Source organism: Ciconia boyciana, chromosome 18 (genome assembly GCF_034638445.1).
Source record: "Ciconia boyciana chromosome 18, ASM3463844v1, whole genome shotgun sequence".
Lineage (NCBI taxonomy): Eukaryota > Metazoa > Chordata > Aves > Ciconiiformes > Ciconiidae > Ciconia > Ciconia boyciana.
The window spans coordinates 6853967-6878054 of record NC_132951.1 but is presented as its reverse complement, the minus strand read 5'-3'; the positions used below and the strand labels follow the sequence as shown (position 1 = coordinate 6878054).

The 24088-nt window shown below is 43.0% G+C and overlaps 2 protein-coding genes across 10 annotated transcripts in view; both read left to right on the top strand.

Moving 5' to 3' along the window:
- LRRC8A (leucine rich repeat containing 8 VRAC subunit A) overlaps positions 1-13006 on the top strand; it is a 23254-nt gene extending 10248 nt beyond the window's left edge. For 5 of the 6 annotated variants that reach the window (XM_072882674.1, XM_072882676.1, XM_072882671.1 and 2 more), the window contains exons 3-4: positions 1864-4027; positions 7411-13006. In XM_072882674.1, the coding sequence (XP_072738775.1) occupies positions 1871-4027; positions 7411-7686 (2433 nt within the window). In that variant the 5' untranslated portion in view covers positions 1864-1870 and the 3' untranslated portion in view covers positions 7687-13006. The remainder of the gene's footprint in view (positions 1-1863; positions 4028-7410) is intronic. The other variant, XR_012045602.1, reaches the window with a different exon arrangement.
- PHYHD1 (phytanoyl-CoA dioxygenase domain containing 1) lies at positions 11234-24088 on the top strand. 4 transcript variants are annotated; one of them, XM_072882680.1, is made up of 13 exons: positions 11234-11264; positions 14679-14846; positions 16633-16957; positions 17832-17944; positions 18474-18549; positions 18681-18728; positions 20335-20390; positions 20571-20633; positions 20735-20756; positions 21113-21241; positions 22804-22920; positions 23067-23193; positions 23386-24088. In XM_072882680.1, the coding sequence occupies exons 4-13, from the start codon at positions 17846-17848 to the stop codon at positions 23429-23431; spliced, it is 783 nt and encodes a 260-aa protein (XP_072738781.1). In that variant the 5' UTR covers positions 11234-11264; positions 14679-14846; positions 16633-16957; positions 17832-17845; the 3' UTR covers positions 23432-24088. The 4 variants fall into 4 exon arrangements, with proteins under 4 accessions (XP_072738781.1, XP_072738778.1, XP_072738780.1 ...); XM_072882677.1 differs by having other exon boundaries at positions 17786-17944; XM_072882679.1 differs by having other exon boundaries at positions 17656-17944.

The window sequence follows — 24088 nt, the reverse complement described above, 5'->3', positions numbered from 1 at the left end:
TGCTCTGCAGCCTAACAGGACAGTAGTTTCTTCTGACAGTGCTGTATATGGCTATTTTCATCCCTTGTTTCTGCATCCTGTGCCAGGATTGCATGAGTTTACTGGTTGATAAATTAATAGATTTGGTGGTCTGCCTTGTTTTACTGAACTTCTAAAAACAGATATTGCCATTTTGTCTCTTAAAATTCCCCACTCAAAAAAAAAAAATTGCATGTAGAGTTACCCCAGTCTGTCTTTTGTGATAGACTAATGTAGTAATGGAACTGAATGGGCAGAAGGGCAAACACTTTTTCAGGGATGGCTGTCGTCTTTCAATCTACCTCTAGTTGCGCAGCCTTCCCAAGTAGCACGAAGTCAAAGCTGGCATTTTACCATTTATTGTTGTAAGCAGCAAACCAGGGAATAGTGCTGTATTTAGCGTCTCGAGGGAATGTGGTGCTTTTTGAGTTCGTATTAGGAAGGGCTTCCTTTGCAGTTCTGTGCTGGAAGTTCACTTTAAATACAAACTTGAATTCTACCAAAGCAGGTGGTATGGACACCCCACTTGTCAAAGAAAGCTTTCTCCCAGCCAATGGTATATAGAAACCTGCTATCAACCCTGCAGTCCCACAGGACTTGTTGGGACTGTGTGTACAAATCATATCTTATGGGTTGGGGTAACATGATTGAATTTTTGCTCTTCCTCCTTTACAATTGAATTCATGGGAGTTTCAAAATGACTGAAAGATTAGTGCTTGCCCTGCTCCTGAACTTTGCTAGCAAGTGTGATGTGATACTACTGCTTTTTCACTGCATTAGAACAAGTTACAATGACTTCGTGTTCTTTGCTTGTGTTGCCTGTCAGATAGGGGAATTTTGTGAGCTCAGTTATCCATGGATCAGTCAGGCTTCCGGGCTTTCTATGGCTTGTTGAAGAATGTGCTCCAAGCTTCATCTGGAAGTCTGAAGGACAGAAAAAGCACTGCCATAAGCCCTCTGCTTCCCAGAACCTTTTGATTTCCTTTGTGACGCTTAAATCCCAGCTGAGATGAACTCTAGGTGGGAGTGGTTGGTTGGGGAAGTGAATTCTTCTTTTAAGTATGTCTCCCCCTTCTTCTACTTCTGAAGCAAATAAGGCAAAGAGCAGCTGTTAGAGGATTTGAGTACTGAATCTATCAGAGGGCAAGTAACTAATCTTTCCCTGGAGAATTAATGCAAAGGAGGGAAGCCAAAACTACTTACATGGAAGGAAAAGTCATTATATCAGGCCACTTTGTTCTCTTTTCCAGCTTGCTTCATCAATGTGATGTTGAGTTGCATCAATGAGGGGGTTCTAGGAAATAAAACTATTGTATGTAAATCCTCTTCCTTGCCCCAGCAGTTTGAGAGCTACACAAATGCAGAATTTTTATTTTCTAGCTCTGTAAAAACAGTAACAAACTCATGACAACTTATGGCCTGTGCATGGATTTTATCACTTCTAACAGTGCTGGCAAACTCCTTCATCCCTGAAATAAAGTCCCTAGATAAAACAGTAAACTTCCAAATACTCGTCTGGCCGGGGTAGTTTTAAGTCTGTCCTGCGTGCTTTCTTTGAGTGTGAATGTCTTGCCCCACAGACTGCTAATGGTAAGTACCATTTCTGATGTTTTGTTACAATTCATCTGTCAGGGAAGACAGCAACAAACTAACTTCACAGCCTCAGCTGTAGCCAATTATTCACAGGAAGCCTCATTTACTTGTCTCCAAGTGACTTGAAATTGGGCCTCAGCTAATTCCAGTCTTGCTGTGCCAGTGCTTAAAACAGGAGTTTTCCTGATGCCCTTGTGAAAAGCAGAACAAAACAGTTTAAGCTAGTAATACCTGCTTCTGGTTTCCTTTCAGGTGAATCATGATTCCAGTCACTGAATTGCGCTACTTTGCTGACACTCAGCCAGCATACCGCATCCTGAAGCCATGGTGGGACGTCTTCACGGACTACATTTCCATAGTGATGCTGATGATTGCAGTGTTTGGAGGGACACTTCAGGTCACCCAAGACAAAATGATTTGTTTGCCCTGTAAATGGGTTACCAAAGACACTTGCAATGACTCAGTCAGAGGTTGGACAGCCACAACCCCAGAGCGTACCTACTATAATTCTAGTCTTGTTCCCTCTACTGATACAGGGCCTACAGGGATCCGATATGATTTGGACCGGCACCAGTATAACTATGTGGATGCGGTGTGTTATGAGAACCGTCTTCACTGGTTTGCCAAGTATTTTCCTTATCTGGTGCTGCTACATACTCTCATCTTCCTGGCTTGTAGCAACTTCTGGTTCAAATTCCCAAGGACCAGCTCCAAGCTGGAGCATTTTGTATCTATTTTGCTTAAGTGTTTTGACTCTCCGTGGACAACGAGGGCATTATCTGAGACAGTGGTGGAAGAGAGTGATACCAAGCCAGCATTTGGGAAAATGAATGGCTCCATGGACAAGAAATCCTCCACAGTCAGTGAGGATGTGGAAGCCACTGTTCCCATGCTGCAGAGAACAAAGTCTCGAATTGAGCAAGGGATTGTGGACCGGTCTGAGACTGGTGTCTTGGACAAAAAGGAAGGTGAACAGGCCAAAGCACTCTTTGAAAAAGTGAAAAAGTTCCGCACGCATGTGGAAGAGGGAGATATAGTTTATCGCCTGTACATGAGACAGACCATCATCAAAGTGATCAAATTCATTCTGATCATCTGCTATACTGTTTACTATGTCAACAACATAACGTTTGATGTTGACTGTAAAGTGGACATTGAGAGCTTGACTGGCTACAGGATGTACCGCTGTGCTCATCCTTTGGCCACTCTCTTCAAAATCTTGGCATCTTTCTACATCAGTTTGGTGATATTCTATGGCTTGATCTGCATGTACACACTCTGGTGGATGCTGAGGCGATCACTCAAGAAATATTCCTTTGAGTCTATCCGGGAGGAGAGCAGTTACAGTGACATTCCTGATGTGAAAAATGACTTTGCTTTTATGCTCCATCTGATCGATCAGTATGACCCACTGTACTCCAAGCGCTTTGCTGTCTTTCTGTCAGAGGTGAGTGAGAACAAACTACGGCAGCTGAACCTCAACAATGAGTGGACTTTAGAGAAGCTGCGCCAGAGGATCACCAAGAACTCCCAGGATAAGCTGGAACTGCATCTCTTCATGTTGAGTGGCATTCCGGACACGGTCTTTGACCTCATTGAGTTGGAGGTCTTGAAGCTGGAGCTTATCCCCGATGTCACTATTCCCCCAAGCATTGCTCAGCTCACCAGCCTTAAGGAACTGTGGCTCTACCACACAGCTGCCAAAATTGAGGCTCCAGCCCTTGCCTTCTTAAGGGAGAATTTGAAATCTCTCCACATCAAGTTCACAGATATCAAGGAGATTCCTCTTTGGATTTATAGCCTAAAGACACTAGAGGAGCTTCATCTAACAGGAAATTTGAGTGCTGAAAACAACCGGTACATTGTGATAGATGGATTGAGAGAGCTGAAGAGGCTGAAGGTGTTAAGGTTGAAGAGTAACCTCACCAAGCTGCCACAGGTGGTGACAGATGTTGGTGTGCATCTTCAGAAGCTTTCCATCAACAATGAGGGCACCAAGCTCATTGTTCTCAACAGCCTTAAGAAAATGGTCAACTTGACAGAGCTTGAGCTGATCCGTTGTGACTTGGAACGCATTCCTCACTCTATCTTTAGCCTCCACAATCTGCAGGAGATAGACCTGAAGGACAATAACCTAAAGACCATTGAGGAAATCATCAGCTTCCAGCACTTACATCGTCTCACTTGCCTTAAATTGTGGTACAACCACATTGCCTACATCCCCATGCAAATAGGCAACCTAACCAATTTAGAACGCCTTTACCTGAATCGTAACAAGATAGAAAAGATCCCTACCCAGCTCTTCTATTGCCGAAAACTTCGGTACTTGGATCTCAGCCACAACAACCTGACTTCCATACCGCCAGATGTTGGACTTCTTCAAAACCTGCAGAATCTAGCTGTGACAGCCAACAGGGTAAGTGGGCAAGGAGCTGAGCATTCCTGTGTAAGTAAAAGCAACTCTGGCACTTCTGTTATCTGTGTGATTAAATGTGCTATAATGGTTTGTGAAATACTCTTGGCACTGCTGTTCTATTTAAATTCTCAAGCTTTTGTTTCTCTCTGAGGGCTTTATCTAAGGCGAAACCTAGCAAGTAACTCCAGGGACAAGCCTTTCTTAGAACAGCCCTTGTTCTGTAGCATTTCCTCTCTTAGCAGTGAAACTGCTACTAAGTGGCAATTAGAGGCTGTTTAGAAATCCTGCCTGTCAGTTGTTTCTCTGCAGTTGGAAGCTTGTAGTCTCTAGCTTGACATCAGTTTTGGGCGTGAAAGGAGATCTGAGAAACTACAGTCAATCTAGAACTACGCACTTTAGCCTATGTACTTCAGCCATGTACATACGCTATGGCAGCAGCCAGCTAGGGCATGTATGTGTGTGGCTTACAGCTTTGCTTATAGTACTTTGCATTTCCAGGGAATACTCCATAGTTCGGTCTTGTAAGCATGCACTTTTTTGTGAGAAGTTGGATAAGGACAGACTTACAAAAAACAGTTCTTAAGCTCTCACTTTTAAAATGCATTGTCTCATTCCACAAAGGTGACTTTGGAGAGAGCAAAGCAATCTTCTGCAGTGTCCTTACTCGGGGCAGAGTGAACTAAACCAGGTTTACCAGTTGACAGTCAGTTAGGTGTGAAAGTGTGAAAACTGTGGCAATTCCTTGACTTTCAGAGAGAAGGAAATACGATGGCACCTTGCTATGCCTCGGTATGATGTCTGGGGGTTTTCTTGTGTAATCCCAGATAGGTTAAGTCTGTCTGCCTAAGCACAGGGCAGGTTAGAGGGGATGACCAAGTGTGCTATGCTGCCCAATTACCACAAGTTGTTTCTTGGCTTGTGTTGGAGGGCGTTTACTTGCTGAAAGCAAACTGTACCCATGTTTTTTCCTGAATCTTTGTTCCTGTCTTTGGGATTAAGGAGACTTAATTTACCGTATATCACAAAGATCAGTCTGTGACTGCATAGACTGGTGTGCTGAGCTGAATGTCTTGTTGAAGCTTTCATTCATTCTGTCTGCAAATTCCTGGGATGCTCTTTTTCTCTTGAGTTTATTACCACCTGAAGTTGCAAAAGGCTCTAACAACTATAAATTGCAGACAGATCTAATTAGTGGCTTCTGAGTTCTTCTGGGAACATGCAGTAGAATTGTCCTGGAGCAGTCCTAGTTTTCACTGTCATATATCAAGATCCTTACTGCTATTGGCAAGACATTGTAACTGAACACTGTCAGATTGCCTGTGAGAGGCAGACAGAGCAGCTCTAGTATGGTTTGGCTTTTCACAGGGGAAGCACTCTCAAATCAAGAATTTAATTGCTAATGCAGATCAGTATTACACACGGTTCCTAAAACTCCAGACAGCACTTTGAAGTTAGTGTCTGTAAGTTCAAGTCTGTGTTGTGCCACTGAAGAGTAACGGCAGACAAGCAGCAGCTGAAACTCTATCCCAGTTTAAGAGCTGCTCACTTGGTTTTCCCAGTGCTAACAGACTGGATGGCTGTGCATCTGTTTGTATGGGTGGCTTAAGCTCTGGTAAACTTCGTGGTATGCACACATCACTTCCTATTAAGTTAAAAACCAAAATATTTTCTTGGGGCAAGTGGGGCTAATACGGGCAGTTTCTGAGGATGGCATTAAGCAAAGATGAGGGATTTTTAAAGATTCTTAAGCTACTGTTCAGAACTTGGATAATTCTATACCATTTGTCTTCTGGTAACCTTCCTAGCACAGCTTCCCGAGGGTTAATTTGCAATGTATCCTCTGCAGTCTTGGGGTGGAGCCTCTCTTGGATGAAAAGGAGTTACAGGCAGTTCCATTTTCTGCGGCACAGTGTGGCACCACCCATTTCTCTCTGAAAAAAATGCTAATGCAACAGGAAGGCTGGAGCAGCCTTTGCTCCGGTGAGTTCTGAAGCAAAAGGTGGTGAGGACCCAGTGAAATAGCTAAGCTGTTTGTATTCTCTGCAGTTGCCTGGGCAAGGCCGCAGTTGCCCTGGGGCTCTGCCAGTCTGGTTACTTACAGTAAACAGTGACAGCAAGAAACACAGGACTGGTAGGCTGGCATTTCCTAAGGCCAGGAATTATCTCAAGTGCCCTCTCCTAGCTCAGCAGTCTTAGCAAATAGAGACTTCTGGAGTTGGCTGGCACCAGTGTGCCATTCTGGGAAGCAGGCTGTATTGTATCACATTGTTTCCTTCCTAAACCAATACTTGTCCCTTAAATAACACTATTATTTTCAAGAGTCTGTGATCACTTGATTGCATGTTGCTGTTTGCAAAACACTCAACAGTACCAGTAATGATGACTGAATTGAACTGTCTTTAATTGGTCTGGTCTTGTCTTGGCTTTTCCTTGGACTCCATCTCATTCAGAACTGATCATAGTCTAATTTAGCCATGAATGATGTCATGCATAATTTAAGTTTTGAAAAGGACACGGTTGCATTTAAAGGCAAATGATAGCCTCCAAGATGAGACTTTGAATTAAGGGGAGAATACTGAATTGCTAAGTTTAGTTCATAGCCCAGTGCTTGTTAAACCTTAACCATATTTTTTCCTAGAAATTCTTTGGGGGGACTGGGCTATTAAAAGGCTTTAATAGAATAAGCCTTATTAAATTAGTGACTCATGGATACATGAAGGTGGTGGTGGGAAAGCTAACAGCTGGTGGCTTCTCTTTTTTTTGTTGCATTTTGGCACTGTCAAAAAAACCCCTGTGCTCTGGAGCCTAGAAAGTCCTTGCAACACTTCAAAGCCCTACAGAAATGATGAAAGAAAAGCCCTAGTTCTCAGGGGCTAGAGATTGTACCCATGTAGCTTCTGCTCTTATTACAGCAAAACTAGGAGTGCTGACTAAATCTAGTCTTTATGGTATTCAGTACAATACCAATTGTATAATGGCTATTTAAGCAAAGGGGCTATGATCTAATGATGGTATAAAGGGTTTGGGATGGAAAGAAGCTAATACTGTTGGGAGCATATGAGAGTATGGGCCAGCTGTGAGCAGGTTTCTGGTCCTCTAATCCTGTCCTTGGTGATGTCGTCTGCTTTAGCCACCATCATTGGTGATCTTTTGTAACTAATGCAATAGAAAGTCTGAAAGAGGAATCCATACAATCGTGGTGTAGTGTCTTCTACTTTGGGAACAGTCCTTATGGTGGAAAGCAGGAGCTCACTCAAGGGAGACGTGGATGATTGCAAACAAGTGCTCTGTAAATCTTGAAGCATTGTGTGGGCTTGTTGGTCTCTTATGAGCATATGTCCTAATTGTTGGTGACTTTGCCTGTGATTAATTTCTTTTTTCAGATTGAGAGTCTCCCACCAGAGCTGTTCCAGTGCCGGAAGCTGAGAACCTTGAACCTGGGAAACAATGTGCTGCAGTCACTTCCATCCCGGGTTGGAGAGCTGACAAATCTGTCGCAGATAGAGCTACGAGGGAACCGCTTGGAATGCCTGCCTGTGGAGCTGGGAGAATGTCCTCTGCTGAAACGCAGTGGGCTTGTGGTAGAGGAGGACCTGTTCAACACACTGCCCTTGGAAGTCAAAGAGCGGCTGTGGAGGGCAGACAAGGAGCAAGCTTGAACCCCTGAAAAGAGGGAGAAGTCTCTGACCAACTAGAAGGAAACAAAAGGCCATTCCAGTCCCCTTTTCCCCAGATCCTCTCCTTTCTCCCCTCCAATCACTATCAGACTAGCCAAGGAGTCCCTGAACAAACATGACTCTGAATGAGGCGGCTTCTTGCCTCAGATGCAGGATGGGGGAAGCTTGGGATCAGGATGAGGATCAAGACAGATTAGCTGGCCTCTGAGCAAGGGCCCGTGGGAGTAAGAGGTGTTGCTGTCCTTCTGGACAGGAAGTGGGGTGAGGTGGGTGGTGCTGGTGAGAAGAAATGACCTTTGAATGGAGGAGAAAATGAAATGTGGGGATTGCTGCATTGCTCCAAATGGGGCTTATACATGTCAGGGACTGAGAATGTCCAGTGTCCTGCAAGCAAAGATCAAGACACTAGGAAATATCTTGAACCTCCATCTCTCTCTGTGATACCTGGTACTGTCCCCCTCTGACTCAGATTCAGTCAGTGAGGCCCCGCAGTGGGGTGGGATAGGATACAGACAGCTGATTTTTATCTAGATGCTGGCATTAGGATTTGGGGGATAAACTTGTCTTGGACATCATCTTGAATGCAGGATCTTTTTTACCATTGTCTTTCCCCTTTGCACTCCATACCTTCTCCTCTGCCCCTGGAGAAGGAACCAAACCCCCCAAACTCTATCTGCTCATTTAAGATTGCACTGTTTTAACAGTTTCAAGTCACTTGTGCTGAGGAGTAGATCACATAGCATCCTTCTACAGCTGATGTGCTGGAGGCACTAACTGACATAATTCCAGAGCATTAGTCTGTTCTGAAATGGATGGTTATAGTGCAAGTGGGAGAAAGATCTGGATAAAAAGCAGTCAGACTGTCTAATCTACTCTCCCAGAAGCATTGAGTTGCTTCATGATCTGGCTTTTAAAGTTTTTAAGCTACTTTTAAATTCCTGGTATTTTGTCAAGTATCAAATATGAACATACAACTGGCCAGTGTGTTGGGGTGTCTTCTGGGGTTGGTGGTGTTAAAGAGGAACACTCAGGTTTCCTCTGCACATCTTGACCCCCCTCCTTAAGTTGTTAGATGCTTTGCCAGTGTTTTTCATGAACATAGTCTACAGAGCTGCTTGATTGTTTTTTTTCTGTTGTCCTCCTCACTTTAACAGCTGTCAGTTCCTGTTACACCTCTTGACCTAAATAAGATTGAACTTGGTGCTGGAAAAGAAACCTGTCCTCCTATTTCTTCCCCTTTTCATTCCCTCAGTGTTAAGGAGCGGTGTGAGAATCCTCTGTGGGCTGAGCTCCTCTAGATCCCTGGGACAGAGCAGTCTTAAAACAAGTCTGACTTGTTTGGTATTGTTTGACCAAAAAAAAGAACCTTCTGTACTGGCAGAGGTAGATAACTTGTAATAGCTACTGATAATCATGTCCTTAAGGTGGGGTGGTTAGGGTGTGCCTACAATACATCCTAAGTCTGCTCTTTTCCGTCAGAAGGAAGAGGAGGCTCAAGGACCTGCAGGTCCTCGTTTTAATACTCTGCATCAGACCAACAGGTTGGCTCCAAGGTGGAGTGCTGCAAGCTGAGGCATGAGAAGTTTGGAGGCCTCCTGTGTGTACAAAAGGGGGAAGCTGCAGCCATCTCCAAAGTGGTTCCTGGCAAGCTGCCAGTGAGTGCCTTGGCTTAGCAAATCGTGGTGATCCCTTGGATGCTGGGGCAATAAGGCACGCTGTGGCTTTCTTCATCAGATGTAAGATATGAAATATATACACTAAACATGCTGAAACCATGAATGATGTTAACTGGGCTCTGGATTTGTTGATGTTCAGATGCTTAAATAAAGCTACATTAAAATCCAGGAGATCTGTTTATAAAACTGCTTTTAAGAAAGATGTAAACTCTGCCTCCCTTAGTCCATTCATTATGAAAAGTTTAAACAGTCCAGGGAATAATATAATTAAATCTCTTTATCTGGAAGGCAAGGTACTGTAAAAGCTCTTGTTTCTAACAGGGTTAGTGTCTTGAAATTGTGTTAGAGTTGGGGCCACTGCTGAAAGGATGGGGAAGTACTGATGCTGATGCCTCTTGGATTGTACTTGTTCTATTTGCACAAGCATTTTGGATCAACAGAGAGGGCAGAAATTGCTAGGTGGGCTTTAATGCTTCTTAAGTAAAGCAGGAATGGCTTCAAGCTTATCTACAGTAATACTGTTTTCCAGTCAGTTCCTCATGGTAGGTGTGGGGGCTGTTTGGATTGTGAAGGAAACTTTTTTTTCCCCCCTTACTCTGTGCCAAAAGATAGAGCTGGAGAGTAATGGCTACCGAATAAAGACTTGAACTCAGTTTTGTATTCAAGGCCACTGGGTAACTGGTTTATAACACATGTATTTTAGACTAGGCAGGACTGAAAGGGCAAAGCACCTCACAGGATTTTCACCTAGCTTACAGGAGCAGAAAGATTTTTTTCTGTATGTCTAGGTCATTGTAGACTAGTGCTTTGACTCTTGATTCTAATTGCGGTCTTAGTTATACAAACTAAACTTTACACAGCTACGTTAAAAGTTTCTATAAGAAGCTCCTGAAAGTATGCTGCAGTGCTTCTAGAAGCTTGCAAGCCTCCTGAACTGCCATGTATCTCCATGCTGAGTCCATAGGACAAGTGGACAATAGGCTATTCTGCTAGAAGTCAGAGACTGTCTCAACTTCTGATCAAGTAACAGAGCCATACTCCTGCTGCTTGCTGAGTAGAGACTGCCCTATGCCTGAGGTCTACAAAGCAATTGTGAGACAGGCCAGTATTGATCATGCATGAAAACACTAGCTTTTTGCTGCTCTTATAATATTCCAAGCTCAGTTTTTTTTGGCCATGGCTGCTAGGGCTTGAGATAGCTTCCTGTGTGGCAAAATTGGGATGAGCAGTCTGGTAACTTCTTGTACCAGAAGCGCAGGCAGCACAAAAATACATTGCTGCTCTGGAAGACAGCAATATCTCTTATTTACTCCTGATATGTGCTTCTTAGTCTTCCCTCAAATAGATACTGATTCCAGAGTATCAGTCTTGTATGATGAGATGGAAGAAGCTTTAAAACTTCAAGGATAGGGTCTAAACCATAAGGTCCTGAACCTCTTTACTGCTCAGGACTCCTGCAAAACTCAACCCACAGCAGAGTGAGTCATCCACTTCCCATACTTGTCTGGATTGCTCAGTCTTTGAGGGATGAGCTCACATCAACAATCCTTCCTCATTTGCAAGTATTCAATCAGTGTATATTATATTTTTGCCTTTAAGTTTCTATCAAACTGAAGTTTAGGGGTTTTATTTCTAACATTGATCTGTACATTCAGGAAAAAAAGTTCAACTTAAGCAGACAATCAACAGTCTGGTCAGTGTCTTGTTCTCCTGACAGGCTTTTCAAGGCACTTGAGTAGTAGCAAACCAGATTATTTATTAGCTGCTAAATCATACAACAACTTGAATTAAATCCAACTGTTTCCTTAATAGCACTTCTGAGCTGAATGAGTTCTTGGAGCCCCTGTAGATCACAAGCACACTCATCCCATGTTAGGACCGAAGGTTAGTAGAATGGAATTCTACCTTTCCTGCTAAATACCCCAAAAAGTAATGAGTTGCAACTAATTATTTTGAACCAGCTGAAAGGCAAGGAATACCAAATCTATGAAATGTGTTAAATCTTCCTGTATCTCTGAAACTATGCACTGGAATGTTAGCTGAAGTTGTTCTTTAAGATTGTTTTCTGATTTTATTATTTGGTCCCCAGTTAATTCAGCAGCTGGACTTAATTTACTCTGCCAGTCTAAATGGTTAAATAGCTGTTACAGGTATCTTTCATGATGTGGTGTTCTTTGGTATTCATTGTCACTTCCTAATAATATCCTACCTCATTTTTTATTTCTTATTACCATTTATACACTCCATTTAGTTCCCTTCATTTTAATTAAAGTAAGTTCTTGGTGTTATTACCATAAATAGTATTAAGTGGCTTTCTGTTGCTGAACCACACTGAGGTCCTCTTTTTTTTTTGTTTGTTTTTTCCTCTCTTAGCAAATGATTCTAGGAATTTTGAGAACAATAACATATCCTTTGCAGAGGATGAGGTGTATGGAAAAAAGTTTCAAATGTTATTGCTTCAACAGCTGTGACATTATTTCCTTTCCTTACCTTTTTTCTGCTTTGGAAGGGGACTTGCATGGTTTGAGTTCTTTGGATTTTTTTTTTCTTAGTCCTCCTTTAAGAGGACTTTTTTTTTTTCCTTGTTAATAGCTGTGCCTTCTCTAGAGATACATTCATGTAACTTCTCCACAGAAGCACTTGCTCCTTCAAGTGTGTTTGTAATAGTCTCTGTCTGAAGCCAGCTGTTCCCTCTGATTCTTTTTCTTTCAACCATGGAGAGATTTCTTAACTTTTGGCGTGATTTCTCACTGACAAACAATATTGTCATACTGTAAACAGTAACGTCATCTACTCTGAAATGTTACCTAAGGTAAGGCTGTGTGAATGCTAACTAGTAAAACTATTGCTTAAACTTCACTTTGATTATTTTTTTTCTCATTGCATTTTAAAATTATTTTTTTCCCCCCACTGTTTGGTCATACAGTGGATCCTGTAGTTTTACTAAGCATGTGCCAAAACAGAGTGAGTTTTTCTGTCCTACCTGCGTTCTAACAGTGCATGAAGCAGAACTGGAACTGGACAAGAGTATTGTTTGACTTGGACTTTTCTCCCTCCATCCCTCCAGCTGCAGTGGTAAGGTTAACATTCAACTGCTTTGGCAGCATGAAATCCTCCAGAAATCCCATCTCCAAAATCCCTTTTGAAAAGTAGCTGTACTTGAATTGCTGGACCCCAACAGCAAAGGTGAATTTTATGTGGATTCACACAAAGAAAGGCTTAATTTAGGATTGCTGGAATTACCCTTCTTCCCTCTTGGTCTCCTTTAAAGGAAATTTATGGAACAATGGGGGAAATTCATCTAGAGGAGACTTAGTGAGGAAGGGGGCTAAGGAGCCTGAGTCATCTTTTACAGCTGACAAATGTGTCCATTTAAATAAGATGCTACTCATGGCTTAAACATTGTTCACTCCCATTTTGTAAATGTACTAGCAGGGTTGTGGTTTGGCATCTGAGACCTGCAACTTGATGTAACATTTCAGAATCATGACATTCACTTTGTATGTGGGATTGTTTGGGCAGCTGATCAACAGCACTTCCACCTTAAGCACTGAAGGCTGCTATTGTTCTCTCTGAAAGACTTGTAAGACTGGACACTTTAACAGAATAAAAGTTTTAATTTTTAATTTGCATTTTCCTTTTATGTCTGCTTTCTTTTAAGTTTTCTGTATGCAAAGGCACTTAGCCTTTCATGATCTCACTTTTCAGAAGACAAATGTTAATAATTCCAGCTATTCTGTAGGCTTATTGGGGTTTTTTTACTCATCACGAGTCCTTGTGGATTATGACATTCCTTTATGAATAAGCAAAAAGATGTACAGCGAAAGAGGTCCTGCTCAGTGGCAAGCCTGGACTGCGTCATGTTTTTCACTGTTACTTTAACAAATGGCTGAAATGGTTTACGTTGCCAAATATAAGACTGTTGGGAGTGTTGTCTATATAGACCTATAGAAACTCCGTTGAGTTTTCAAAATGCATATTGCGCGCTCCTTCCCTAGGAAAGGGATAGGGACTGAAGTCAATGGAGAAAACTGCCTGTTCCCATGGAAATAGTGTCTTCAGCCAACTGCTGGTAACAAATCATTTAAGTGTGTTTCCTAGCTGTCTGCCTACCCCACACACTACTTTTTTCAACTGAAAATGCTGGCAGATAATGTCTTTCCTAATTGAGCGTGTTCATGATGTGTTAGAGAATCAGCCTGTAACTCTCCAAGACAGTTTGAGTTTCTGTGCAGCTCATTTATTGTATAGAAAGGTACTTCTCTTGTGTTTTACCTTCCTTGCTTCCTTTGTCCAAGACTACTTGACCACAGTGACATTGGCCCCACTTCAGTGACAGAAAATGTGAGCAGGCTGTGAAACAGGTGAAGTGTGGCAGTCTCAGATGCTGCTTATTGGCACTGATGAGTTTTAATGAAATGCTTAGCAGGACTGAACCAAGAAAGGAGAGGACAAAATACCCCTTGTCATCTACGGCTCACTTGGACTGCAGCTCCTTTTGGCAAGGATTTACCAGCTCTTTGAATAGCTGAGCAAAAGGAAAGAATGAAAGGTACCATCAAAGAAAACTGGTGCTTGCTGGATTCCTGCAGGACTAATACAGTGATGGGGAAAGAGTCCAAGGGTAAAGAACTGATCTGTCTTTGTTGGAGAAAGACTTTTAATCCTGATAATTCCAAATTTTCTACAGAGCTCACTGAAAAGCATAAAGATGCAGCAGAGGCAGATGGAACTATACTGGTTTTATTCCACTAAAATCCTCTAGCCCTGCCACACCATAAGCTTTTTACCTTGCTGATTTTTGAAGAAAGTAACCATCTTGTATTTACCTGTTAATGACAATAAGAACTCTCCCGATGGAAAATTACTGCATTTCGGAGCCTTCTGGTAACTTGAAAGAAAGGACTGCCAATACAGGGAAACCAAAAGTATTCAAGTATCTATGCCATTTTAAATACTAATATACTATTTAATACAATTTAAATACTCATGGTGGTTATTGTTGTTCCTGTGCTCCTTGTTTCTCATTAAATATTCTCTCACTTGTTGCCAATCATATGGAAGACTTCAGGAGAGGTCATAAGAGATCGAGCTGAAATTTTTGCTTACCTAATAACCCCGGCAGCTCCAACAGCAGCAATTTTGGAGAGAGTGCTGAGCTGCTTAAACTGGCTCTGGAGAACTGGTGAGCTGGCTTGGCTCCAGATGGTTTCAGTAGGAAATCTTATTGATGAGGACATTAGGATAATCATGCCAGTCAAAAAAGCATTTGAAACACTTGTGCTTTGTCTGCTGCAGGGTTGTCCATGTTCCAGATGTCACTTGCTCCCGTACCTTTCATACAGACACAGGATGGGCTTTGGCAGCCTCCAATGGTGTTTGCCAGAAGCGCAGTTTTCTTGTGGAGCTGGCAGGAGAAAAATGTTGTTTAATAGTCTGCAAAAGAGCTCTTGGAGGGGGAGGAAGGTAAGGAAAAGGGGATAACTTCCCAGTTTTGTCCAAGTACTTTCTACCTTCCTTATTTAAACTTACTGGAAGAGAAGGTATTTACAAAGATGACATCCTTCTCTTTGACTTTTTTTGGGTATTATGTGGTGGGGGTGGTTTTCCTCTTGCTGAAAAGGTCTTTCTAAGCCTCAAAATAGGAGCGTGTCTGGAGTGGCAAAGAACTGTGGAGGACTCCTAAGGACAGACGCTAATAAATGCTCCTGTAACCAAGATGGGTTGCCTCTCCTAGTTTATGCAATCAGTTATCTTCTGGTACTTGCTGTGTCATGTGCTGCGATCTGCTGTTTATATTGCTCAAAACAATCCATAGAACAGGAAAGCTGTGGCTTACCGTCACACGTATGAACTAAAACATCTTCTGGAGTCATCGTGTGTGCGTAAGGTGGGGAGTGGAGAAGATGACATGCTAAATTGCTTAAAAAAACACAAACAACCAGACCGGGAATGAGAAGTACATGACATTACGAATGACGGAGGTAACAGAGAGGGACTGAGGAGTGGCATGGGAGTGTGTGTAGAAGGCATGTTTCTCCAGGGTTGCTGCCTCCCGGTGAGGGCTGAGGTGGGTCCTCACAAGATCGACTTACAGGCAATAGCTACAGCACGGTTTTTTCTCACTGGTAACACGTCTTCCTTAAAAAACATTTCAGCTCCATCAGTTGGTGAGAGTCCTTTAACAGGAAAGAACTACTACTTGATTATTTCTTTGAGTTTTGCAGCATTGGAGGTTGATCGTTTCCCCTCCACGTTTGTAGCCCAGTGATTAAAGTCTCTGGCAAAACGTAGCTTTTTAAACTACCGAATTCATATCCTCTTGTGTGTAGAGAAAAGCTTGAAAATAAGCTGTAAATGCTTTCAGAAAGAGAAAACACTGATTTCCCTTTTCATTAAAAACCAAAACCAACCTTGAACAGGATGGGGAGGGATTTTTATCCAGAGTTGATTCCCTTTCAGAATAGAGGACTCCGTTTTTTTCAAACAACATCTCTTTAAGGTGGATTTTCAGTTGCTAGCAAATATATTTGGAAGTAAACACCTTCCAAATATATGGAGCATTTTTCACTCCATTTTGTTAGGGTGTTTTTTGGCTAGGTGAGTGATGACAAAACCGCCCCCGTGATGTTATTTCTTTGTGGAGTGCTGCTGAAAGGATGTTTGCAGTGTTTCCTGCAAGAGCCAAACATTTTTTTTTTTTCTTCCCCGGGGATTCCTGTGCGATGGGAAGGATGCGTTGGCAGGGATCGCCACTGCTGGGCTGGCATCTATTTTTCGCTTTCTTCTGCCTTTTACATCTAGCTTCTGCATTTTCTCTCTCTGGTTTGAACTGTGCCTTTGGGTTTGCCTATGTACGTGCACATTTGGAGCTGCAGCAGAGTGAACCGAGCAAGTGAAGGTGTACACAGCCGAAGAGCAGCTGTGAATGAAAATAACAGATATACTCTCTATGAATTTTACCAGATGCTTAGTGAAAGCTCTTTAGCTTTATCACCCTTTAGCCTGATGTTTGCCATCTCCTGGGTCGCAGAAGTCCCTTTCAGGTGAGTGTGCTAAGCGCCGGCAGGAGTCGCTGACTGAGCGAAAAGGGCTCTGTAGGAGCCCTAATTGCCACTTTAAATTTGTTTCAAAACTTTTAGATCTTTTTGTCCCACTTGAATCTTATTTTACCTCCCTTATCTTGTTTTACCACTGTGTTTACCAGCTTAACTGCTCTATTTTTTTAAATCTGGGTTATTAATTGAAACAGCGATTCCTCCTTGGGGTTAAGAAGTGAATCAAGTTTGTGATCGCACTTGAAGTAGCACCAAGAGCCAAAGCAAAACTCTGCAGCCCCGAATGTCCCTGCCAGGAACAAACAGCCCGAGATGGGGACAAAATTCCTCGAGAGGCAGCTCTGGCTGTGCAACAGTCCGGCTGCCCAGCGCTTGCAGTTATCACACGCTGGGAAAAGGATCACGTGAAGAGGCGGGGAGTCAGCCCTGCAGAGCCTGGGTGGCATCGTGGTGTTGCTGGTGGGATCCTGGGAGCTTCTGCCTCTGATGGCGTTTGTAACCCAGCATCAGATCCAAAAGGTAAGGATCCGCACCCCGGGGAAGGAGCGTGTCTGTAGTGCAGGCAGGAGGCACTGCTTGTAAGACGCGGTCGCTACTAGTTAACCCTTGATCAGGTCTAGCAAAGATCTGCTTTACAACACTATATTCTTCTCAGCTTCTTGTATTGCACTCATTCTGAGCGTGTGAGGACCCTGTCGTGGCTACAAACTCTTCCAGAGGGCAACTTGTCCTGCAGAGCTCTTGGAGGAGTTTCTGTTGTGCCCTTCTGTCTCTGCTGCTCCGCTCTCATCTGTGAAGTCGAAATCTGCCTGTCAAAGGATAATCTCCGGGGTATTCTATATAAAGAAACAGTAATGCCACCAGTGTTCATTTTGTAAGGGATTGTGTAGTCAACTGCGAGAAATCACCCAGGGTTTTTTCCCTTAGAGAAAGCAATGCTTTGCAGCTTGTAAAGGAATCTCATTCTTATTTGGAATCCAGGTATGACTGCTCTGATCATGTTAGCAGGCTTTGTAATTTAATAGTTACTGGTGACACATCTTAGATAAGATATCCTTAAGCCACAAAGGCTCTAGCGATGAAATCTTCTCTGCTTTATGGACTGAGGGGTTGAGATATGTTGTTTTTAACTGTGTAGAATCTGAGCCTGTTAACGAACTATCCCTTTTACAATGGAAACCCCTCCTGAAATTAAGAATTAAGAGCACGTTGTCCAGTTGCAGAGCTGAAGTTGGGATGCTTTTCACACTGAGCTGAGGCACAGCGAAGGGCCAGAACCATTTTCCCTTGCTTTGTGCTGCTTCCCCTGAGGACTCTGGAGGAGAGCACTCGCCCCGTCTCTTCCAGTTCCACAAAGATGGCTTCCTTGTCCTAGAGCAGTTTTTCACTGCAGAGGAGTGTGACAGCATGAGGAACCAGATTCAGAGAATCGTAGCGGAGATGGAAGTGCCACCGCACTGCCGCACCGAGTTCTCCACCAAGGAAGAGGAACAGCTCCAGGCGCAGGTATGGAGAAGGGCAGGGCTGGAAGGAGAAAGGGAAAAGGCAAATAGCTGCTCAGGATTCACTCTGGGGGAACATGGCTCTTTCTTCTCACTGAACATGACACTGAGAGGCATTTGCCCCCCGGCTTTCTACAAATTTTTGGTGGTGGTCTTATCAGAGAGTGAAGGAGAAGGGTGCGTGTAGCTTTGCTGTGCTTGCAGCCCCCACAACTATTGCCCCTGGTAGCCACAAGCAGCTCTCACAGATGACTTTGTACTTGTTCTGCAGACAGAAAATAGCTTATTTTCCAGGCAGCCAGCAAAAGAAAAGCAAGGATAGCCTCTATGTGCGAGGTTTTTGTAAAGTCCTAATCAATGCCAAGAGATTTAGTGTTGTGGAAAGCCTTTGCATTAGTGACTTCTATTGACTGTGTTTTGTTTATGCTGCGGCTTGATGGGAAAAAGATGCAGGTGAGTATTAATGCTTTGATCAAAGGTTCATTTATGTTTTTACGAGGATACTATCTTTACTGGGCTCTTATCCCTGGCAGGGTAGCTCGGATTATTTCCTAACCAGTGGAGACAAGATTAGATTCTTCTTTGAGAAAGGTGTTTTGGATGAGAGAGGTAAGCTCTGGCCTGAGTTAGCCATAGGGAGGGGACAGGAGAAAGCCGAGTGAGGGGTCAGGGGCTGGTTTCCAGCTCTGGGCATGATTCCTCCTTTGCAAGCAACGTTAAATTCTGGTTTTGTTTTGTAGGTAACTTTCTAATTTCAAAGGAGAAATCCATCAGCAAGATTGGCCACGGTATGCTTAAAGGATGGGGTTTTCAGAGGGATGGACAAAAGGGATGTGGTTTTCAGACATGAAGATTTCTCCAGCCCTACTCACTATAAATAACCTTGGCCATCTGAGTTTAAACCTTTCTGAGCAGAGAAGCGACTTCTTCCCTCTTGTGTTGCTTTTCTGTGCCTCCTGGGGACCACTGCATCGAATATTGCAAACCTCACCCCTTCCTGCCATTGTGGCCACACAGCTCCTGTCTTTCCAACCCCGGGCTGTTTTACTCTGGGTTTCTGCATTAAAGTCTTCAACTTGATTTCTACACGTCAGTCTGCTTTTCCCCACGTCGCTCTGTCACTGTCTCAGCAATTCTCTCCGTGCTGCCCCTCACTCTCTGCTGTCAAAGGACTTAAAAATCTTCTGTTAGATCCTTTTGAAAAAAAAACGCCTTCTAGGAGGTTTTTCAGCTACGCATAGCTCAGAGTCACTGACATGTGAAAGTTTGGACTTCAGCCCTTGTCTCTTTCCCGTAAGAGATTGCTCTAATAAATTTACCACCTAAGGCTGGTCACATTCAGTACAGATCAAACTCTGTCTTCCGAGTCCTGTACAGGGCTGGGTTGCCAACGCCAAAGCTGTCCTCCCCGCTTTGGTGTCACCAGCACCTTTTCTTTACCCTTACTGGTTTCAGTTTGACCAATTTCCTCTCTCCCAGCTACCGAACTGGCCTTTTGATCCCTTTTGTTTTCAAACAATACATGGAAAAAGAGAGCAGGATTCGCTGCCTCTCCAAACACATGAACTTTGTTCAGATTAAACTTGGAAATTCAGTACTGAGAGTTCTCCGGGCTTTGGTTTTCTCAGAAAAACACTCTCCCAGCCCCCTGCCATTCTGTTATACTTCAGCTTTTCCCCAGGGGAAGCAAAAACAACTGTAGATGCCTGCTGACTCAGCAACTTAACAATTCAAAAGGCTTCTCTAGACTTATTTTTTGTAATTACTCCTTTTGGTCGAGTCTTGCCTCATCCCTTGCTCGGGAGCAGCCCCTGCTGGGCCCGGTCGCGTGTCCTCGTGGCAATTTGATCACGATGAGATGGAGGCACGATTCCAAGTCTTTGCTTTATGGTTTTGTCAGGGCTGGGCTGTAGCAAGCACCTGCGTGCAAACAGCTCTGACCTGCAGGCTGTGGCCCTCTGCAAAGGGCACCTGGCTCACTTTTGCAGTAATTACTTTTTTGGTAGGTCTTAAGAACTGTGTTTTTAAAGGGTGAATTCACCTATGTGCCTCAGGATCACGTATAGTGGTTGTCGTGCTAGCATTTGCATAACATAATACTTAACCGCATAATACTCAATTTTTGTTCACTCTGTTATACACTATTTTTTATATAGCTGCAGTTTGTGGCCAGTGAGTGATTATATTTTTGGTCTTTAAAGAAGATTGTACAAATCTACAAGTGTCGTATTGCCTTAGGCGTGATAAGCCATGTATGTCCACTCTTGGGAGGGATGAAAGTTTCTGGCTGCAATTTATCTTGCTTGGCTGTTGTCTCTGCAGCTCATCATTGAGAGCTGCCAAGTTCCCTTCTGTTAATGATATCTTCAGTCTGAGCCTTTTCTTTCCGCTTAGCTTTACATGCTTATGATCCTGTCTTCAAGCAAATCACCCACTCCTCCAAGGTGCAGGTGAGCTGTTTCCTAGAATGGTCTAGCAAAACAATAAATTATGGAGTAGTTAATCTTAATTTTCTACACTCCCAAGGATAGTAATTTTGTCCATAAAAGGAAATTTAAATATCTTCAAAGAATAATGCTTTATAGTTTGCAGAAAACAGCAAACATAAATCTTGGAAAGTTTTCTTGCAGGAATTGGGAAGAAAACTAGGCCTTGAGAGACCAGTAGTTGTGCAAAGCATGTATATCTTCAAGGTACAGTAATTCAAGTTGTCCTGTCACTCAAGAAATAAGACCCTGTTAGGTGGGAAGCTGTGAAACTCTTCTCTTCACACATCAACTTTCTCTCCTTGCAGCAACCTGGCATTGGTGGTGAAGGTGAGATTCGTATTATCTCTATATCACACTGCAGATAATACTCCTTTAGGAAAGGAATATAGTCGGGGAAAAAGGCTCAGAATCAGACTTAAGCCTGTGAGTTTTGTGGTCTAAACCTTCTTAAAATTATTAAAAAGCATCCATGTTTTCCAGAAAAGTTTCTACATCATATGTAACTTTAACAAAGAGCTACTTTTACATTTGCAGCCGGCTGAAAGGTGGCATTTTTATGCAAGATTTAATGTGTGTGACAGATGGGTGGGCAGAGTAGGTCAGGTCAAGAAGTCAGGGAGAACAAACCTGCTGTCTGAATTCCTCAGGCATTAAAAGACCCTGAGGGCTGTGTCTCGTTGCAGTGACCCCGCACCAGGATGCCACCTTCCTGCACACGGAGCCTCTGGGCAGAATCCTGGGGTTCTGGATTGCCCTGGAGGATGCCACGCTGGAGAACGGCTGCTTGTGGTTCATTCCTGGCTCTCACACCAGTAAGAGTCATGGTAGTTGGGTGTGTGCTGTGAAATGCCCTCCCTTGTCTTGATTAAGGGTAGAGGGTGACACGGACCGTGTTACGTTCTCTGCATCGCGCAGTGCCTGCAGAAACACACTACTATTCTTGTTTGTTGGAAGGACGACTTTACTTACTACAAGGATCTCCCCCTGTGCTGTTGTCAAATCTACAACCACATTTTTCAGCAGGTTATTAACTGCTGCACTTTGCTCTTGGCCACCAGTCCATCACGTGAGTCTAATATAACTATTTTTAAATAAAAAATAGGTAGTATACGTGACTGACACTGGGTTTAGTTTTAAGTTGATACCTAGCCTAGAAACAAAGAATCCAGGGTACTGGGGCAAGGAAAGACAGTCCTCCTGAGTTTTTATTTACTCCAGAATGTGTTAAGGGATGGCCCATTAAAACTGCCCCTGAATCTTTTCTTTTCACTTCAGTATTATTTCAGAAGCTGCTTCTGCAAGATTCGGAGTCTTTCTTGCCAGACCACTGAGATGTAAGACTTTAATGAAAAGAAGGTCTTAAACTACTGGGTCTTTTCCTCCTGTAGTGAAACAGGTCACTGCTGTATGTTGGTGCTCCTTCCACAATTTTGACTGTAGCCTTGAAAACGTTCATCAAGTCTGATTTGGACTGCAAAGAGTAGTAATCCTCCTTTTGCATTCCAGAGTAGGAATACACTGAGAAATCACGCTTTTCCCCTCTGCTTTCCCATCCACTCACAAAACTGTTTCTTTTCCAGGTTGCATCCCCTTCACAAAGATCTCTTTTTTGCCCTGGCCAATAAAATTTGTAGTCCTGACAGCCCTATGTAAGGGGAATAAAAATCTTCTTCGACACACGCACAACTGTCAAATATTGGTCTGAATTTCAGTAAACAAGGAAAGCCTCCAGGACTACACAAGGATCACTTGGACACCCTCCAAGCCATCGGAGAACAGTCAGCGTCCCAGGGGAACACGCAGACAAACCCAGATCAGCACAGGGTCATGTAATGGCTGTTGTGGCCGATGGTAGTTGCTGTGTGTGTAACCACTGTTGGATTACCACCACAGTTTTCTGTTTTTCACTACCTCTAGGGCATACTAATCAGCTTTAAACCGTTGCTTACCTAAGCATTCACTCAGTGGGTGTAATCATAGTGCTCTTAAGATTTTAAGGCAGTCATCCTTCATAAATTCTGGAGTCAGCTGCACTCTGATTGCAATTTATGCTCTTATAGAAGGAGAAATGAACCAAAGGTTGGCTTTGCATAAGTGTAGGACTATTTGTGTTCCTAAAGGGCTATGTTGCAATGCACAGAAAGAGCCAGACAGGCAGTTGTTGTTTATCAGTTTCTGCCACAGCTGGAAAATCCTAAATCTTTGCTTAATGAAAAAAAACCCCACTCAAATTACTAAGGAAAAAATTGAATATACTGTAATAATAAAGTTCCTATCATTGCCAAGAGAAATCACAGGTATTGTTCCTCTGCTGTGCAGAATGTAGCTAGCTGCTTAATTTTTATGTGTGTTTGCTTATTCTGTGAATTTGCAGGTGGAATTACCCGGAGAATGGTCCGTGCGGGTTCAGGTACCTCAGCATGTGTAGAGTTTGTAGGGTCAGAGCCGGCCTATGATAACAGCCAGTTCATACCTCTGCCTATAAGTAAAGGTAAAAAAAACCCCAAACAAGTCTGCTTTACAGTTCAAGAAAAACAAGAGAGCTAAAATTGTATTTTAACACTTTCAACTTCCCTTATGTTTTAAAGCTAGCACTCTCAATTTGGAAAAAGCAGTACAGATGTTTCTTTCAAACAGGTGGACTCATTCTCATCCACGGTGAAGTCGTCCATAAGAGCGAACTGAACAGCTCGGAGTCTTCTCGCCACGCGTTCACCTTCCACGTGATGGAAGCCAAAGACACCAGCTGGAGCAAAGAGAACTGGTAAGGTCGCCGTCCTAACAAGCAGCTGAGGAAACTAGAGCCTTTCCAGTGCAAGAGCTAGGATAAACTTTTATTGGTGGTCTTGCATGTCACACGGTTTCTGTTGGTAGTACCTCAGTTAGCATTGATTTCATACCTGTAGAACTGGAGTAGCCTCTGAAGTTTTGTTTTTACCTCTTCCTTACTTCCTAGGCTCCAGCCGACTCCCGAACTGCCTTTTCCATCGCTCTACACTTGAAGTTAGTGATTGGCTTCTGGAGTCAATAGCCGATCAATATTCCTTTCTGATCATTCATTCATGTTCCCTTTAAATACAACTTTAACTAGACCAGCTCTCAAGATTAAGTTATCTTCTTGTCAGGATGAGGACCCTTGACGCAGCCTTGACACACCTGCGTTAGACAGAAGCTTCTACTACAGCGTGAGCCCTACTAGTATGAGAATAGTTGCCCAGTCCTTTTGGTAAGGAAACTTCTTCAGTCTTGAGAATAGACCATTAAAGACCATTGCACCTTGACTGGGGCCAGTTAAGAAGTATTTCTTGCAGATCCTCGGTATTTTCTTCTGTTTAAGTCAAGAGCTTGTCTAGTGCATTTCTTGGCTGTGTTGATCCCAGCAATGCAGGTGAACGTGTCATGTGAAGATGGCTGACTTTTACCCTTAGGTCTCTGTCCTATTGTTTCAATAATAGTGATTAAAAATAACCCTATTGTGGGCAAAATGAAGCAGGAAGTCTACTTTTATAATCAATTTACTAAGTATTTCTAGCAAACTGTAGCTGAGTGATTAAAAATATTACAGTTCTTAAAGATTCATGTTGAAATTATGAAAACAGAAAACCCCAATAAAACTCCTAACATTTAAATAAAAAAATAGAAATTCTCCTTTTCATCCC

Bases quoted from the DNA above. Each gene is read 5' to 3' on its own strand.
- PHYHD1 (XM_072882677.1), top strand. From the start codon at position 16,925: ATGGCGTTTGTAACCCAGCATCAGATCCAAAAG. The intron at 20,757-21,112 runs GTGAGATTCGTA...GTCTCGTTGCAG, and splicing joins ACCTGGCATTGGTGGTGAAG to TGACCCCGCACCAGGATGCC. The intron at 21,242-22,803 runs GTAAGAGTCATG...GTGAATTTGCAG, and splicing joins CATTCCTGGCTCTCACACCA to GTGGAATTACCCGGAGAATG.